The sequence below is a fragment of the Oncorhynchus masou genome, chromosome 29 (assembly GCF_036934945.1).
Source record: "Oncorhynchus masou masou isolate Uvic2021 chromosome 29, UVic_Omas_1.1, whole genome shotgun sequence".
NCBI lineage: Eukaryota > Metazoa > Chordata > Actinopteri > Salmoniformes > Salmonidae > Oncorhynchus > Oncorhynchus masou.
The window spans coordinates 18,149,776-18,169,713 of record NC_088240.1 but is presented as its reverse complement, the minus strand read 5'-3'; the positions used below and the strand labels follow the sequence as shown (position 1 = coordinate 18,169,713).

At 44.7% G+C, this 19,938-nt stretch overlaps 1 protein-coding gene across 2 annotated transcripts in view; it reads left to right on the top strand.

Annotated features, from left to right (window-relative positions):
- The window catches only part of LOC135519105 (glycogen synthase kinase-3 beta), a 62,045-nt gene extending 42,384 nt beyond the window's left edge, over positions 1 to 19,661 (top strand). The window contains exons 4-11 of one of the 2 annotated variants that reach the window (XM_064944167.1): positions 10,601 to 10,711; positions 10,924 to 11,054; positions 11,222 to 11,328; positions 11,489 to 11,586; positions 11,959 to 12,054; positions 15,539 to 15,725; positions 15,949 to 16,047; positions 16,220 to 19,661. In XM_064944167.1, coding sequence (XP_064800239.1) covers positions 10,601 to 10,711; positions 10,924 to 11,054; positions 11,222 to 11,328; positions 11,489 to 11,586; positions 11,959 to 12,054; positions 15,539 to 15,725; positions 15,949 to 16,047; positions 16,220 to 16,290 — 900 coding nt within the window. In that variant the 3' untranslated portion in view covers positions 16,291 to 19,661. Of the gene's footprint in view, positions 1 to 10,600; positions 10,712 to 10,923; positions 11,055 to 11,221; positions 11,329 to 11,488; positions 11,587 to 11,958; positions 12,067 to 15,538; positions 15,726 to 15,948; positions 16,048 to 16,219 lie in introns of both variants that reach the window. The other variant, XM_064944166.1, reaches the window with a different exon arrangement.
- The last annotated feature ends 277 nt before the right edge of the window (positions 19,662 to 19,938 follow it).

The window sequence follows — 19,938 nt, the reverse complement described above, 5'->3', positions numbered from 1 at the left end:
TCTGTCCATCTGTCTGTCACTCTGTCCGTCTGTCTGTCTCTCTGTCCATCTGTCTGTCACTCTCTCTGTCTGTCTGTCTGTCTGTCCATCTGTCTGTCACTCTGTCTGTCTGTCTGCCTGTCTGTCTTGTACAGTGCCTTCGGGAAGAATTCAGACCCATTGACTTTTTCCACATTTTATTAGGTTACAGCCTTATTCTAAAATTGATTAAGTAGTTTTTTCCCCCTCATCAATCTACACACAGTAACCCAGAATGACAAAACAAAAACAGGTTTTTAGACATTTTTGCTAATTTATGGAAAAAAAGTAACAACTGAAATATCACATTTACATAAGTATTCAGACCATTTACTCAATACTTTGTTAAAGCACCTTTGGCAGTGATTACAGCCTTGAGTCTTGGTTATGACGCTACAAGCTTGGCACACCTGTGTCATGACGTTGGCCTGGGGGGTTGGTTTATGACAGTCATAAATACCTCTCCCCCGTTTTTCCTCTCTCTAACCTACTGATGTTACATTTGCAAAACCCCTTGGTTAACATAGAGATTCTGGGAACATCAGAAGGTGGCGGGAAATTAACTATATTCTGGTAATCCGACCAATGGAACATATGCAGTGGTACTTAATGAGTATGATGTCAGTTCGGTTGTCATCTGAGACATTCTCATCAATGATAAGATGACATAAACTCTACAGTGGAAAGTCTACACATCAGAGTTATCGGATTCACATGGAATTGTTGTTCAATTTAAATGTTTGAATATGAAATTATTCGTGATGGGATGAAATGTGATTTTAGCTTCTAAAATGTGAGATTTGGGTTTTCATAAGGTAGGGCTCTGCTCAATCAGTGGCCCGCCCCTGTGAAAGGACATGGGCTATAAAAGATTTCAAACACGCCCTCCTCTCCCTTCCTATATAAAGCTTTGACGACAATATAACTTCCTGTTCCGAGGACGTGAGGACGACGGTCCGATGTCAGAATGGTTCAAATAATAACTACAGAACAAAGCAAACATCAGCGTAAGCTTTGGTTGCAAATGGTATGAACTTTTAACTCTCATTCACTACAGAAGTGATACCTCCTAGTCGTTGAGTTAGCAACAGCAGCTGCAAACACAGGTTAGGAAGGAACAGACAGAGTATCCCGTCTACCACACAACGACGTTACTACAACGTATTCAATATACCAGCAGAGACATTCTTCAAAGGACTCGGTTGGGCAACACGGCCTTCCATCTACCACCAACCTACCGAAGCGCAGCTCAGAGTAAATATTTATTGCATTTTTCTTTTCCAAATGGGCGGTAATTTAGAATGCATAAGATACTGTATTTACGATAGCACAGCTTCGCCCTTTGTCCCTCAGTCTTCCCTGTCTTTCACTCAAACTCAGCCTTTTCTTTTGTGTAACAAGCTGTCATATCTGTTCCGCCCGCTAGGGACGTTTTCCTTCATGACGTAATTTGTTATCAAGTTATGATTAATTATGCCTGTGTGTGTAATTCTGTGTGATTAGTTAGGGATTAAGTAAATAAATAATTAAACCCATTTTTGTATTGCTGATTCAACTTGTTTGCCAGGGTTCGTGGAGATAACCAAGAATTTACAACTTTCAGATGAGACTGAATTAAGGTGACGATTAATATTGACTGGTATCAATGTAAAATATTACTAGATCCTTAAGAGTTTATTTGGAAGATAACAGCTCTATAAATATTATTTTGTGATGCCCCGACTCTCTAGTTAATTACATTTACATGATTAGCTCAATCAGGTAATATTAATTACGGAGAAATTATTTTATAGAATAGCATGTCATATCACTTAATCCAGCATAGCCAAAGACACGACACCTGTATTTGGGGAATTTCTTCCATTCTTCTCTGCAGCTCCTCTCAATCTCTGTCAGGTTGGATGGAGAACGTCGCTGGACAGTTTCTTTCAGTTCTCTTCAGAGATGTTCGATCGGGTAGAAATCCAGGCTCTGGCTGGGCCAATCAAGGACATTCAGAGACTTGTCCCGAAGCCACTCCTGCATGGTCTTGGTTGCGTGCTTAGGGTCATTGTCCTGTTGGAAGGTGAACCTTCGCCCCATTCTGAGGTCCTGAGCGCTCTGGAGCAGGTTTTCATCAAGGATCTCTCTGTACTTTGCTCCGTTCATCTTTGCCTCGATCCTGACTAGTCTCCCAGTCCCTGCTACTGAAAAACATGCCACCACCATGCTTCACCATAGGAATGTTGCCAGGTTTCCTCTAGGTGTGACGTTGGCATTCAGACCAAAGAGTTTAAACTTGGTTTCATCAGACCAGAGAATCTTGTTTCTCATGGTCAGAGAGTCTTTAGGAGCCTTTTGACAAACTCCAAGCGGGCTGTCATGTGCCTTTACTGAGGAGTGGCTACCGTCTTGCCACTCTACCATAAATTCGTGATTGGTGGAATGCTGCAGAGATGGTTGTCCTTCTGGAAGGTTCTCCCATCTCCACAAAGGAACTCTAGAGTTCTGTCAGAGTGACCACCGGGTTCTTTGTCACTTCCCTGACCAAGGCCCTTCTCCCCCGATTGCTCAGTTTGGCCGGGCAGCCAGCTCTAGGAAGAGTCTTGGTGGTTCTAAACTTCTTACATTTAAGAATGATGGAGGCCACTGTGTTCTTGGGGACCTTCAATGCTGCAGAAGTGTTTTGGTACCCTTCCCCAGATCTGGCCCTTGACACAATCCTGCATCGGAGCTCTACGGACAATTTCTTCGACCTCATGGCTTGGTTTATGCTCTGACATGCACTGTCAACTGTGGGACCTTATATATACAGGTGTTTGCCTTTCCAAATCATGTCCAATCAATTGAATTTACCACAGGTGGACACCAATCAAAAATACTTATGTAAGTAAAAGGTATTTCTGTTTCTATTTTGTATATGTAACGGATGTGAAACGGCTAGCTTAGTTAGCGGTGGTGCGAGCTAAATAGCATTTCAATCGGTCACTTGCTCTGAGACCTTGAAGTAGTTGTTCCCCTTGCTCGGCAAGGGCCGCGGCTTTTGTGGAGCGATGGGTAACGATGCTTCGTGGGTGTCAGTCGTTGATGTGTGCAGAGGGTCCCTGGTTCGCGCCCGGGTATGGGCGAGGGGACGGACTAAAGTTATACTGTTACATTTACATTTGCAAAAATGTAAAAAACAACTGTTTTCGCTTCCTCATTATGGGGTATTTTGTGTAGATTGCTGAGGATTTTCTTTATTTAATCCATTTTAGAATAAGGCTGTAACAAAATGTGAAAAAAGTCAAGGGGTCTGAATACTTTCCGAAGACACGGTATGTCTGTCTTTCCATATCGTTGTCTGTCTCTCTCTGTCTATATGTCTGTCTTGTGTGTCCGTCCATCCGCCTGTCTGTATCGCTGTCTGTCTTTCCGTATCGTTGTCTGTCTCTCTGTCTATATGTCTGTCTTGTGTGTATATCCATCCGCCTGTCTGTATCGCTGTCTGTCTCTCTCTGTCTATATGTCTGTCTTGTGTGTACGTCCATCCGCCTGTCTGTATCGCTGTTTGTCTGTCTGTCTTGTGTGTCCGTCCATCCGCCTGTCTGTTTCTCTCTGTCTATATGTCTTGTCTTGTGTGTCTGTTTCTCTGTCCTTCTGTCTGTCTGCATCGCTGTCTGTCTTTCCGTATTGCTGTGTCTGTCTGTCTGTCTGTCTGTCTGTCTGTCTGTCTGTCTGTCTGTCTGTCTGTCTGTCTGTCTGGCTGTCTGTCATGTTCCCTCTCTGAGTATTCTGAATATTCATAACACATGAATGGTTCAGTTCGTAGAATCTGTCATTCACATGCTGGCAGGAGGATAACTGGCAAATATAGACCACACTCATGTGCCCAATATGTCAGAGTGCACGTATGCAGCATGCACAGTGCCAGGGCCATGACACTGCAGTAATGGATACTCCCACTCAGGAAACCTAGTCCTTTGGTTTGGGATGCTCATGTGTGAGGGTGAGAGAGAGAGGCTGGGGCAGAGGGCACTGAGTAAAGGGGTTGCCTGACCAAAGGCCACTTGATAATTTTAGGAACCACCACGTGCAAGAGGGCCTCTCGTGAGCCTCACTCTTCTCCTCTTTCTCTCCTCTCTGACGTCTTTTCCTCCTACCCTCTTCACTCTGTTCTAATTGTGGATAGCTGGCATAGTGTGATTGGTATGGGGATTATAGCTCTGCTGACACGGAGGAGGGGAAAAGAGAGTGAGAGTGTGTATGCAAAATACCAGTCAGGTCTGAAGATGGACCTGGTCAGATGGCCCATGTCTAGTGTAGAGTGCAGTGCCAGTAGTAGCAGACTAACAATTGTGTTAGCTGTTAGTAGTAGCTGTGTTAGCTGTTAACAGTTGTTAGCTTTTAGCTGCCTAGGAGCTATGTTAGCTGTTAACAGTAGTGGTAGCTTTTAACAGCAGTGATGGCTCTAACCAGGAGTGTAGCTGTAGTAATAGTGTTAGCAGTAGCAATAGTAAGTTGCTCTGGATAAGAGCGTCTGCTAAATGACTTAAATGTAAATGTAAATAGTGTTAGCAGTAGCAAGAGTGTTAGCAGTAGCAAGAGTGTTAGCAGTAACAATAGTGTTAGCAGTAGCAATAGTGTTAGCAATAGCAATAGTGTTAGCAATAGCAATAGTGTTAGTAGTAGCAATTAGAGTTATGTGGAGTTATGTAAGGTCTGGAGTCTGGACTGATTAAACACTGTTCCAGTTCACTCTTTACGCACTTACACAACACACGTCAAACACAGTGTGAGTTTAAGAGCTCTAGCACACAGTGGCACTGTGAGATCACGGCATGCCTCTAGGTTTGGCTAAGCCGTGTCTCGTGTACAGTTGGCAGGACTGAGAGGTGTGTGTGTGATCAGTGCCCAGGTACAGAGAATGGGGGAGGAGAGGTTGTGCAGACGGGTACCAGTCTGCAGCTGGTTGGCAGTGCCAATATCTTTACATGTCTTTGACAGTATACCAGGCATATGCTTTTTAACAGTGCTCTAGTCTTCCGAGATGATTATGTACAATACTTAATAATATGCATTGCCGCCAATGTTGGGAAACTTTAGTACAGGCTCTATGTTCCTCCAGGAACCAAGAGGATTAAGTGAGTTAAGTAAGTCTCTGTATTAGCTGGTAAAGGTGCAAGGTTTAGCTGTGTTATTGAGAGGAAGTGCCTTTGTAGTGAAGCAGGAAGTGAGTCATCACTGCTGTTAGGCTAAATATAGCCTGCTGGGCGCTACACTAACAGCAGGACGGAGTCTCCCTTTCTCTGTAAATCCTACTGTTACCAATAAAGTATGTGGAAGAGGTGTGAACACCATCACCTTTAACCTGTATAAACCAGGCTGGATGACATGTCTTTTGCGTGTGTGTGTGTGTGTGTGTGTGTGTGTGTGTGTGTGTGTGTGTGTGTGTGTGTGTTAGAGGTCGACCGATTATGATTTTTTTCAATACCGATACCGATTATTGGAGGACCAAAAAAGCCGATGCCGATTAATCGGCCGATTTAAAAAATGCAAAAAATGTATTTGTAATAATGACAATTTCAACAATACTGAATTAACACTTATTTTAACTTAATATAATACATCAATAAAATCAATTTAGCCTCAAGTAGATAATGAAACATGTTCAATTTGGTTTAAATAATGCAAAAACAAAGGGTTGGAGACAAACGTAAAAGTGCAATATGTGCTATGTAAGAAAGCTAACGTTTCAGTTCCCTGCTCAGAACATGAGAACATATGAAAGCTGGTGGTTCCTTTTTACATGAGTCTTCAATATTCCAAGGTAAGAAGTTTAAGGTTGTAGTTATTATAGAACTATTTCCCTCTATACCATTTGTATTTCATTAACCTTTGACTATTGGATGTTCTTATAGGCACTTTAGTATTGCCAGTGTAACAGTATAGCTTCCGTCCCTCTCCTCGCTCCTCCCTGGGCTCGAACCAGCAACACAACGACAACAGCCACCATCGAAGCAGTGTTACCCATGCAGAGCAAGGGAAACAACCACCCCAAGGCTCAGAGCCAGTGAAGTTTGAAAGGATATTACCGCGCGCTAACAAGCCAGCCATTTCACTTCGGTCACCCCAGGCTCATCTCGGGAGTTGATAGGTTTGAAGTCATAAACAGCGCAATGCTTGACGCACAACGAGGAGCTGCTGGCAAAACGCACGAAGGTGCTGTTTGAATGAATGTTTACGCGCCTGCTTCTGCCTACCACCGCTCAGTCAGATACTTAGATACTTGTATGCTCCGACAGGACACGCTAGGTAATATTTAGTAATATCATCAACCATGTGTAGTTAATTAGTGATTATGATTGATTGTTTTTTATAAGATAAGTTTAATGCTAGCTAGCAACTTACCTTGGCTTACTGCATTTGCGTAACAGGCAGTCTCCTTGTGGAGTGCAACGAGAGAGAGGCAGGTCGTTATTGTGTTGGACAAGGTGAAAATCTGACATGGTGAAAATCTGTCTTTCTGCCCCTGAACGAGGCAGTTAACCCACCGTTCCTAGGTCATTGACAATAAGACTGTGTTCTTAACTGACTTGCCTAGTTAAATAAAGATTAAATAAAGGTGTAAAGAACATTTTGGGGCCAAATCGGCGCCCACAAATAGCGAGTGTGTGTGTGTGTGTCTATAGACTCCACGTGAGAAAGAGAAAAGGGTCCAGGCGGGTCTAGAGGACAGAACTGTTTCAGACGGCCAGTCTGTTCAAATCAAATCAAATTATTTGTCACATACACATGGTTAGCAGATGTTAATGCAAGTGTAGCGAAATGCTTGTGCTTCTAGTTCAGACAATGCAGTAATAACCAACGAGTAATCGAACTAACAATTTCAAAACTACTACCTTATACACACAAGTGTAAAGGGATACAGAATATGTACATAAAGATATATGAATGAGTGATGGTATGGAACGGCATAGGCAAGATGCAGTAGATGGTATCGAGTACAGTATATACATATGAGATGAGTAATGTAGGCTATATAAACAAAGTGGCATAGTTTAAAGTGGCTAGTGATACATGTATTACATAAAGATGGCAAGATGCAGTAGATGATAGAGTACAGTATATACATATGCATATGCGATGAGTAATGTAGGGTATGTAAACATTATATTAAGTGGCATTGTTTAAAGTGTCTAGTGATACATGTTTACATCGATTTCCATCAATTGCATTATTAAAGTGGCTGGAGTTGAGTCAGTGTGTTGGCAGCAGCCCCTCAATGTTAGTGGTTGCTGTTTAACAGTCTGATGGCCTTGAGATAGAAGCTGTTTTTCAGTCTCTCGGTCCCTGCTTTGATGCACCTGTACTGACCTCGCCTTCTGGATGATCGCGGCGTGAACAGGCAGTGGCTCGGGTGGTTGTTGTCCTTGATGATCATTATGGCCTTCCTGTGACATCGGGTGGTGTAGGTGTCCTGGAGGGCAGGTAGTTTGTCCCCGGTGATGCGTTGTGCAGACCTCAGTACCCTCTGGAGAGACTTACGGTTATGGGCGGAGCAGCTGCCGTACCAGGCGGTGATACAGCCCGACAGGATGCTCTCGATTGTGCATCTGTAGAAGTTTGTGAGTGCTTTTGGTGACAAACCGAATTTCTTCAGCCTCCTGAGGTTGAAGAGGCGCTGCTGCGCCTTCTTCACAACACTGTCTGTGTGGGTGGACCAATTCAGTTTGTCCGTGATGTGTAAGACGAGGAACTTAAAACTTACTACCCTCTCCACTACTGCCCATCGATGTGGATAGGGGGGGGTGCTCCCTCTGCTGTTTCCTGAAGTCCACAATCATCTCCTTTGTTTTGTTGACGTTGAGTGTGAGGTTATTTTCCTGACACCACACCCCGAGGGCCCTCACCTCCTCCCTGTAGGCCGTCTCGTCGTTGTTGGTAATCAAGCCTACCACTGTAGTGTCGTCCGCAAACTTGATGATTGAGTTGGAGGTGTGCATGGCCACGCAGTCGTGGGTGAACAGGGAGTACAGGAGAGGGCTCAGAACGCACACTTGTGGGGCCCCAGTGTTGAGGATCAGCGGGGTGGAGATGTTGTTACCTACCCTCACCACCTGGGGGCGGCCCGTCAGGAAGTCCAGTACCCAGTTGCACAGGGCGGGGTCGAGACCCAGGGTCTCGAGCTTGATGATGTGTTTGAAGGGTACTATGGTGTTAAATGCTGAGCTGTAGTCGATGAACAGCATTCTCACATAGGTATTCCTCTTGTCCAGATGGGTTAGGGCCGTGTGCAGTGTGGTTGCGATTGCGTCTTCTGTGGACGTATTGTGGCGGTAAGCAAATTGGAGTGGGTTTAGTGTGTCAAGTAGGGTGGAGGTGATATGGTCCTTGACTAGTCTCTCAAAGCACTTCATTATGACGGAAGTGAGTGCTCAGTTATCTTAGATTTCTTGTGAACAGGAACAATGGTGGCTCTTGAAGCATGTGGGAACAGCAGACTGGGATAAGGATTGATTGAATATGTCCGTAAACACACCAGCCAGCTGGTCTGCTAATGCTCTGAGGACGCGGCTGGGGATGCCGTCTGGGCCGGTAGCCTTGCGAGGGTTAACACGTTCAAATGTCTTACTCACGTCGGCTGCAGTGAAGGAGAGCCCGCAGGTTTTGGTAGCGGGCCGTGTCAGTGGCACTGTATTGTCCTCAAAGCGAGCAAAGAAGTTATTTAGTCTGTCTGGGAGCAAGACATCCTGGTTTTCGTTTGGTAATCTGTGATTGACTGTAGACCCTGCCACATACCCCTTGTGTCTGAGCCGTTGAATTGCGACTCTACTTTGCCTCTATACTGACAATTAGCTTGTTTGATTGCCTTGCGGAGGGAATAGCTACACTGTTTGTATTCGGTCATGTTTCCGGTCACCTTGCCCTGGTTAAAAGCAGTGGTTCGCGCTTTCAGTTTTCCGCGAATGCAGCCGTCAATCCACGGTTTCTGGTTTGGGAATGTTTTAATCATTGCTGTGGGTATAGCATCGCCGATGCACTTTCTAATGAACTCGCTCACCGAATCAGCATATTCGTCAATGTTGTTGTTGGATGCAATACGGAACATATCCCAATCCACGTGATCAAAGCAGTCTTGAAGTGTGAAATCAGATTGGTCGGACCAGCGTTGAACAGACCTGAGCGCAGTAGCTTCCTTTTTCAGTTTCTGTCTGTAGGCCGGAAGCAACAAAATGGAGTCGTGGTCAGCTTTTCCGAAAGGAGAGCGGGGCGGGCCTTAAATGCGCCGCGGAAGTTAGAATAATGATCCAGGGTTTTTCCAGCTTTGTTAGCACAATCGATATGCTGATAGAATTTAGGGAGTATTGTTTTCAGATTAGCCTTGTTTAAATCCCCAGCTACAATGAATGTAGCCTCAGGATATGTGGTTTCCAGTTACCATAGAGTCAAATAAAGTTTGTTCAGGGCTATCGATGTGTCTGCTTGGGGGGGAATATATACAGCTATGATTATAATCAAAGAGAATTCCCTTGGGAGATAATGCGGTCGACATTTGATTGTGAGGAATTCTAAGTCAGGTGAACAGAAGGACTTGAGTTCCTGTATGTTGTTATGATCACACCACGTCTCGTTAATCATAAGGCATACCCCCCCCCGCCCCTCTTCTTACCAGAATCCATGATAACACTAGCTCACCTGAACAGCCAGCTTGCTTCTCACGCTACACTCTGTCTGCTCAGGTTAGTTTGCTAACTGGCTCTGCTAGCAAATGGAACAGAGGGAGTAGAATGCAAAGGTTGAGTTGGGAAAGAAGGTACACTCATAGACCTGCCGTTTCACTACAGCCTTCTTTGGGCATATCCAGAGGAATTGTGGGTAATGTCTGAGCTCAAAGATGAAGAACGGATGGCATGTGATGTTATGGCAGGCCATCGACCTTCACTAATCAGATCATAGGAAAAGGAAGAGAAATAGAGTGGTAGGCTTGGTATAGGAGTGGGGTGCATTAGGGTGACAAATTGCATCCTTTTGGGGTCACTGAGGCCAGACGAGCACTTCCTGTCTCCACCCAGCCCCCTTGTGCCCTTGGCAGGAAATTACATCACTGTCTGCGGTGGTGCGTCACGTCAAGAGGGTGGTGACGCAGGCGTGCTTTTCCTGCCCTCGGGGGAAACACTACACAATGGAGCACAGTACAGACACAGTGATATCATCACACAAACAGGCTGTTTCCTCGCTGTCACCACAGCAACCAATGCTTTCGAGAGAGAGAGAGAGACGGAGAAGACAAGACAAAACAGAGACATGGAGGGAGTAAAGAATTGGCAGACAGTCTATGAGATGGTAGCCTAGTGGTTAGAGTGTTGGACCAGTAACCGGAAGGTTGCAAGTTCAAACCCCTGAGCTGACAAGGTACAAATCTGTTGTTCTGCCCCTGAACAGGCAGTTAACCCACTGTTCCTAGGCCGGCATTGAAAATAAGAATTTGTTCTTAACTGACTTGCCTAGTAAAATAAAGGTTAAAAAAATGCCAGAGTGAAGTGTCACTGATTGTCAAACAAGTTACATTGTCTGTGTGTGTTGCCTAACCTCTCGCTCTCTTTCTCTTTCTCTGTAACAGAAGGATGAGGTGTATCTAAACCTGGTTCTGGACTATGTTCCTGAGACAGTCTACAGAGTTGCCAGACACTACAGCCGAGCCAAACAGACTCTGCCCATAGTCTATGTCAAGGTGTGTGTGTGTGTGTGTGTGTGTGTGTGCGCGCGCGTGTGTGTGTGCGCAAACTATGTTGCCATCATGTGTATCCTCTGCTTTCCATTTCTAATGTGTGTGTGTGTGTGTGTGTGTGTGTGTGTGTGTGTGTGTGTGTGTGTGTGTGTGTGTGTGTGTGTGTGTGTGTGTGTGTGTGTGTGTGTGTGTGTGTGTGTGTGTGTGTGTTGTAGTTATATATGTACCAGTTGTTCAGGAGTCTGGCCTACATCCACTCATTTGGGATCTGCCATCGGGACATCAAACCCCAGAACCTGCTGCTGGACCCCGAGACGGCTGTGCTCAAACTCTGTGACTTCGGCAGGTCAGTTTGAACTATGTGAAAGAATCTGCAGTTCTCATTAGCTTTGATTGGCTAGGATGAGGATGATTATGGCAGTGATGTTAATGATCATGAAGATGACTATGATATTGATAACTATGATGAGGAGTGTATGTGACTGACAGTGTGTGGTGATGTTGTGTCTCCAGTGCTAAGCAGCTGGTACGTGGAGAGCCCAACGTGTCCTATATCTGCTCTCGCTACTACAGAGCCCCCGAGCTCATCTTTGGTGCCACCGACTACACCTCCAGCATAGGTGAGCTAACAGCTAACCGCTTACAGCTAAAACCCCATTGAAATTCATATAAACCCTAGCATATATAGGCTAAATGCTAACAGTTTAAAGTCAAACTACACCTCTAGAGCAGGTATGCTAATCACGACATCTTCCTGTTTATGCTCCGCCCCCTCTACAGATGTGTGGTCAGCTGGATGTGTGCTAGCAGAGCTGTTGCTAGGGCAACCAATCTTCCCTGGCGACAGTGGAGTGGATCAGCTGGTGGAGATCATCAAGGTACTGATACTAGCCTGTCAGTTAGGATGTCTGTCAACCAATTCTCTCTATTTCATCGAATGAAAGTTGGCACACTCTCACCTGTCTCTCTCTCTCGCTCTAAATTGTCCATCTCTTCACTGCTCATGCACTCTCCTCTTTTTGTCATATTCTTCCCCTCATTCGTCTCTTCCTCCCCTTTCTTCCCCATCGCTCTCTGTCTCTCCCTACCTCCTCTCTCTCCGTCTCTCCCTCCCCCTCTTCTCTCTGTCCATCTCTTTCTCTCTTTCTCCCTACCTCCCCTCTCTTCCCCCTCTCTTTCTCCGTCTCTCCCTCCCCCTCTCTCCGTCTCTCCTTTCCCCTCTCTTCTCCTCTGCTGTCTCTGTGCTGTAGGTTCTGGGGACCCCTACACGGGAGCAGATCCGAGAGATGAACCCCAACTACACTGAGTTCAAATTCCCCCAGATTAAGGCACACGCATGGACTAAGGTGAGTCAACAGGTACAGGAACTATTTTACTACTCTCCAATCCACCCCCTCCCCTAACATCATCTCTCTGTGCTCTCCTCGCCAGCATGCCAGGCATTCATCTCTGCCATCCCATATATCTGTTCTCCCTAATATCCAAAATAAACCCCTTCACCTAGACACTTCATGATGGGCCCCACCTAGATTTGTAAGGATTGGATAGGTGTAAGCTATATGGTAACAGTTGTGTCTAGCCCCACTCGCTTCCTGGTAGGCTAGCTGGGGTTTCTTCCATATTTCTTACAACCATCAGATTCTTTCTAATCTGCAAGGGCACATGAAGAAGTCCTCAGGTCAGGTCGGTGATAACCTCAAGAAAGGGAGTTAGCAAAGAGGACATTGTCACAGTATTTGAACAGGGCCCAAGTCAAATGGCAAATGAGCAGTGTTGTAGAGCAGGTCCTCCTGGTGTCTCCCTAGACTCCACCTTGTGCTTGTTCTCTAGTACTGCATCTTCTAGCCACCCAGCCTCTGTGCTGCCTGTCGAGACCAGGGATGGACAACTTCAGTCCTCGGGTTCTGATTATTGTCATACTTTTGCCTGAGCCCCAGCTGACACACCTGACTCCCAATAATCAACTAATCATTATCTTCAGTTTAAAATGCACATAGTTCAATCAGCTGTGTTTTCTAGGGATGGGGAAAGAATGTGACACCACACTCCAGCCCCGAGGACTGGAGATGCCCATTACTGGCCTAGAGTCTCCTACCCTGCTCCTGTAGGGCTGCGCTCTTTACACTTGAACTGGACAAATACAGAGGACAATCTATGGACAATGAGCCCTCCTCGTGGTTTTAACAGACACACAAAGTTCAAATATACAGTCGTGGCCAAAAGTTTTGAGAATGACACAAATATTAATTTTCACAAAGTCTGCTGCCTCAGTTTGTATGATGGCAATTTGCATATACTCCAGAATGTTATGAAGAGTGATCAGATGAATTGAAATTAATTGCAAAGTCCCTCTTTGCCATGCAAATTATTTGAAATCCCCCAAAAACATTTCCACTGCATTTCAGCCCTGCCACAAAAGGACCAGCTGACATCGTGTCACTGATTATCTTGTTAACACAGGTGTGAGTGTTGACAAGGATAAGGCTGGAGATCACGCTGTCATGCTGATTGAGTTTGAATAACCGACTGGAAGCAGCAAAAGGAGGGTGGTGCTTGGAATCATTGTTCCTCATCTGTCATCCATGGTTACCTGCAAGGAAACACGTGCCGTCATCATTGCTTTGCGCAAAAGGGGTTCACATGCAAGGATATTGCTGCCAGTAAGATTGCACCTAAATCAACCATTTATCAGATCATCAAGAACTTCAAGTAGAGTGGTTCAATTGTTGTGAAGAAGGCTTCAGGGCGCCCAAGAAAGTCCAGCAAGTGCCAGGACCATCTCCTAAAGTTGATTCAGCTGCGGGATCGGGGCACCACCAGTACAGAGCTTGCTCAGGAATGGCAGCAGACAGGTGTGAGTGCATCTGCACGCACAGTGAGGTGAAGACTTTTGGAGGATGGTCTGGTGTCAAGAAGGGCAGGAAAGAAGCTACTTCTCTCCAGGAAAAACATCAGGGACAGACTGATATTCTGCAAAAGGTACAGGGATTGGACTGCTGAGGACTGGGGTAAAGTCATTTTCTCTGATGAAACCCCTTTCCGATTGTTTGGGGAATCCGGAAAAAAGCTTGTCCGGAGAAGACAAGGTGACGAACAATGCCTTTTCCAGCATGATGGAGAACCTTGCCATGAGGCAAAAGTGATAACTAAGTGGCTCGGGAACAAAACATCGATAATTTGGGTCCATGGCCAGGAAACTCCCCAGACCTTAATCCCATTGAGAACTTGTGGTCAATCCTCAAGAGGCAGGTGGACAAACAAAAACCCACAAACTCCAAGCATTAATTATGCAAGAATGGGCTGACATCAGTCAGGATGTGTCCCAGACGTTAATTGACAGCATGCCAGGGCGGATTGCAGAGGTCTTGAAAAAGAAGGGTCAACACTGCAAATATTGACTCTTTGCATCAACTTCATGTAATTGTCAATAAAAGCTTTTGACACTTATTAAATGCTTGTAATTACACTTCAGTATTCCATAGTAGTAACATCTGACAAAAATATCTGAAGACACTGAAGCAGCAAACTTTGTGAAAATTATTATTTGTGTCATTCTCAAACCTTTTGGCCACGACTGTACATTACTGTTCAAAAGTTTGGAGTCACTTAGAAATGTCTTTGTTTTTGAAAGAAAAAAAGTAGTTGGCAGCTTCATTAAATCGTACCCGCAAAGCACCAGTCTCAACGTCAACAGTGAAGAGGCGACTCCGGGATGCTGGCTTTGCAAAGAAAAACTATATCTCAGACTGGCCAATAAAAGATTAAGATGGGAAAAAGAACACCGACACTGGACAGAGGAACTCCCCCTAGAAGGCCAGCATCCCGGAGTCGCCTCTTCACTGTTGGCGTTGAGACTGGTGTTTTGCGGGTACAATTTAATGAAGCTGCCAGTTGAGGACTTGTGTGGCGTCTGTTTCTCAAACTAGAAACTCTAATATACTTGTCCTCTTGCTCAGTTGTGCACCGGTGCCTCCCACTCCTCTTTCTATTCAGGTTAGAGCCAGTTTGCGCTGTTCTGTGAAGGGAATAGTACACAGCGTTGTACGAGATCTTCAGGTCCTCGGAAATTTCTCGCATGGAATTTCCTTCATTTCTCAGAACAAGAATAGACTGATGAGTTTCCGAAGAAAGGTCTTTGTTTCTGGCCATTTTGAGCCTGTAATCAAACCCACAAATGCTGATGCTCCAGATACTCAACTAGTCTAAAGAAGGCCAGTTGTATTGCTTCTTTAATCAGGATTACAGTTTTCATCTGCGCTAACATAATTGCAAAATTGTTTTCTAATGATCAATTAGCCTTTTAAATGATAAACTTGGATAAGCTAACACAACGTGCCATTGGAACACAGGAGTGATGGTTGCTTACAATGGGCCTCTGTACGCCTATGTAGATATTCCATAACAAAATCAGTTGTTTCCAGCTACAATAATCATTTACAACATTAGCAAAGGTCTACACTGTATTTCTGATCAATGTTATGTTATTTTAATGGACAAAAAATGTATTTTCTTTCAAAAACAAGGACATTTCTAAGTGACACCAACATTTTGAACAGTCATGTATTTTTCTATGTATATCACCCTCACCTTTGTGTCGACCCTTGTCAGTTAAGTTAGGTAATATCTGTAACATTCATAATAATAATTACATTCTCTCTCCATTTCATATCTATAAGCAGAAACTGAAATCCTCCTCTCTCACACGTTGCTATCATGACCGCATACATCATTGTATTCATGATACTAGTTTGAAATTGATTGGTTTACTGATTCTCGTCTCGCCTTTGTGATTGGCCCCCTGACTCGTCATTGCGTTGGATTGGCTGCTAGGTGTTCCGGCCGCGCACGCCCCCGGAGGCCATTGCCCTGTGCTCTCGGCTGCTGGAGTACACGCCCACCTCGCGCCTCACCCCCCTGGAGGCGTGTGCACACTCCTTCTTCGACGAGCTGAGGGACCCCAATGTCAAGCTGCCCAACGGGCGAGAAAAACCCTCTCTCTTCAACTTCACCACCCAGGGTACAGCACCTTGTCAATACACTGTCTGCCTGTCTGTTTTATCTGCGGTACGGAGAGTTTCTTCTCCTACATGTATAATGATGTGGTCTCTCTCTGTTAGTCTCTGTACTAATGCTACCTGCTGTAATATGTGTGTGTGACCTATGTGTGAGTTGTGTTTGGATGTGTTTATCTGTGGTGGATGTGATCTGCTGTAATCTCGTGTACCGTGTTTCTCTCATAGAGCTGTCCAGTAATCCCTCGCTGGCCAACATCCTAATCCCCGCCCACGCCCGCTCTCAGGTCACCACCTCCACCCCAACCAACGCCACCGTCATCACAGGTTAACCCACACCTCTCCATCCCTCTCCAACTCTGTCTATGTTCTCTCTCTCTCTCTTTTCTCTCTCTTGTCTCTCTCTCCCAGGAAAATGTCTTATAAAAAACATCTGTTTACTCATTGTGTAAATGAGTGAATCATTTTCCTCCCCCTACTCTCCTGTCCTCCTTTCTAGATGGTAACAGCACAGATCGTGGCCCCAGCACCACTACCGCCTCAGCCTCTGCCTCCAACTCCACCTCCTGAACCCTCCCTTTCTGACCCCCCCCCCCCACATCGCCCAATTCAGGGGTGCACCTGGGTGCCAGCTGTAAGAATGATGACATGGCAGGGTTTAAAACAGATGACAACAACAACGCAACTAACTGAGCCCTCCACGTCACCCATCTAAGTGTTTGATTCCTGCAACCTACTCCACTGAGGACATCTTTATGGTCTGTTAGAGGGAGGGAGTGGTGGGGGCAGGGGAGGATGATGAAATATAAGAGTATTCATATATAAACGTACCATATATACACAATACTAGCCTGCTAATGTTTCCAAGAGGACAATCTATGTATCAAAGTAATTATCTGTCCCCTCACCCTCCTCCTCTTCCTTGTCCACAATGAATCCCCCACATTAAGAATCAGTCCCTCCCTCTCGCCATCTCTCTACACCACACCCCTTCATATCCTCACTTCCCCTCTGACACCCCCTGGTTTGGATGGCCACCCAGGCTCCTCCTCCTGTAGTGCATGGCCTGAGTATAGTTCGGAGCACCCAGAGTGACCTTTCACCCTGCATTGACGTCCACACTTCTGCTAATTAGGCATGAGGCACACATACACACACACACACATACATTCTTACCAACACACGCCGATGCATGAAGGTCCTTGATATATGTGGACAGTCCAATCAGAAGGGAGGTTTTGATGTTGTCAGAGGTTTGCTCGGGGTTGTTTTTAAACGGTTAGCGAACAGTTTTATTCTGTTTTTATTTTATATTCCCTTGGCTTAGGGTGGGTGGGATCATTTAGATTGACATGTCAGATGTCTATGGTTCTGTGTGCTTGTATTACATTTACACTGAATGTACAAATCATTAGGAACACCCTTGTTCTACAGGGATGCTGGCCCATGATGACTCCAATGCTTCCCATAGTTGTGTCAAGTTGGCTGGATGTCATTTGGGTGGTAGACCATAAATGATACACACGGGAAACTGTTGCATGTGAAAAACCCAGCAGCGTTGTGGTTCTTGAGACACTCCGGTGCGCCTGGCACCTACTACCATACCCCATTCAAAGGCACTCAAATCTTTTATCTTTCCCATTACGTCTGAATGTCACATACGGTACACAATCCATGTCTCTACTGTCTCAAGGCTTAAACATCCTTCTCTAACCTGTCTCCTCACCTTTATCTCTATACTGAGAAGTAGATTTAACAAGAGACATCAATAAGGGAAAGCTTTCACCTGGATTCACCTGGACAGTCTGTCATGGAAACAGCTGGTGTTCCTAATGTTTGTACACTCAGTGTATACATGCATACACCGTTTATATATTACTTTGCATTATGTACAAATATATATAGATATAGATATATGTATATTTACCTTCAATGGTTCAGAATCCATAACGGTTAGTTGTTGACTCATAGAGCAGGGGCAATATTTGCTACTGCCTAAAGACATGAAGAGGCAAGGTGGTGTGATTTCTTTGGCTAGAATTTTTTTTTTTTTTCAGCAGTCACTTTCGTTTTCCTGCATGTAATTATTATGTTAATGCTGTAGACAGGACTAGAAAAACGCTCTGTTCCTCAACTATTTTGTATTTATCTCTATCAGATGACTGTGTTGTAATGCAGTCAGTTTTGGAGGGGATGTCTCCCCCACACCTTCTTTCTGTCTCTTTAGATGAAGACTTTTTCTTCCAAACCAACCCCTAGCTTCTACCCCCTCAGCATTTGATTTGGAATTCAGCCATGGAGAGGTCTGTTGTTTCTGGCTAGATTGTGAGGAGTTCTCTGTCAATGCTGGCTCTCCCATTGTGACCACTGACTCAGTGTTAGTACAATGTTCATCAAATGTTGGTCCAACGTTAATTGAACATTAGTCTAGCATTCTTCTCGTTCCTCTATCTCTCTCCACCTGAACCACACAAGCACCTCTCTGCTCCAGTCTCTCAGAGTAGAGCGTCTTACTTACCCAGACATATTCACACAGGTTCAATACGACAACACAATATGTATATGTACACAGTTCATATGCTCCTCACCAAATCCTGACTCATGTTTTAGTTTATGTTTGTTAGTTTCTTCTGTTTTTATGTTGTGATCATGGTATGTACAGTATATATGTAGACTTCTGTACTGTTTATGTGCAAAAACAAAGATATGGGGGGAGAAAAGAAGAAAAAAACAGACTTGTTTGTTGGATATTATAGATGATGATACTTTATCCAGACATATAGTTCAATCTGTACCTGTACATTACAGTAGATGACAGCTGTATTATTGGAACAATACCTGGTCATGTATAGTGTATCTATAGTTTGGAGTGCCTTTACTTTCATACACCTTCGCCTTGGCCCCGTTATCCCCCCCCCCTCCCATCACATAACATTACATCCTCCTTAGGTGCTGTCGAATTTCTTTCTGCCCCCTCCTCTCAGATCTCAGTTTCAGCCAAGAGTTGTGCCAATGTTAGTTTAACGTTAGAATTTCTCTCTTTCTCTGTGTGTACAAGTCATCTTCAACCTCCTTTTCCCCACGTTTAAAGATTTTTGTTAGAAATCTGTTTTTAAAACAGTATCTATATATAGTTCAAGATTGTTGTCCCGATTTGAAGAAAAGTCTGACTTGATTTTAATCAATGGCTGTTATGGTTTCACTCGGGTGCAGAAATATCTTCCACACACACACCACAGACAACAGAGTCAACATAGCATAGACATACATTAGAGTACATTATGTATTCAGTCAAAATGAGGCTTCTGGTATCAAAGCCATTACGCCAATTGATGATATTGATGTTGTGACAAGCCATCCTCAGAGGTAATGCAGTACATTGCATCTCATTGTCTACACACCCCTTCTCTTTTCCACCTCCATCCCTCTGTGGTCGGAGGGGTTTACCATGTCCCCCGCCGTGCCATCCCGTCCTGTTTGCTGTAACATTTGCGTTCATCAACATGTTGCCGTCTATCCCACCAGTGTGACCACTTCACCTTTCTCCCCTGACTCCAGTTTAACCAGAGTGAACCATGTCAATCCACACCACAACCGTTTCAGTTACCAAAACAAAGACAAGCAAGGATAGTGGACTATAATATACCGACTGTGGCATCGTCACACTCGTGGCAGAAGAATATGCTAACTGAGTTTAAAGAAAAAAATAAAAGACGACGGAAAACTGTATAACAATACCACTACTACTTGAATGCCTCGGTTTGTGACATTTTATTTCATTTTAAATGGTTGTTTTTTTTTTTGTTCTGTGAAGGTATCCTAAATGTTCGCCCCTGTAAATACTTCCCCCTGCGTACCCTGAGGAATAGTTCCCTGGTTTCCTGGTACTGTCATTTGCATTAAATAAAGAGTAGGATAGCCTGGAAATGAACAAGCCTTGACCTCTGTGTGTTGTGTGTGTGTGTGTGTCCTTGCTCTGTTATGACATCTGTCGTAAAGTATGTACAGTAGAACAGCAGGCTATGACTAACAACACACTACAGTAGATGACTAGCAACATGAGGCCACAGCCCATCCACTTCATCCAGCCACACAATCTACACCAGGGGTGGGCAATTAAAGGATTTCAAAATTCAGAGGATTGCTTTCGGATCGATTTGTTTGTCAAAAGCCATTTGCGGGCCAGGAAAAAGGCAGTTATTTAACAACGTATAGGTT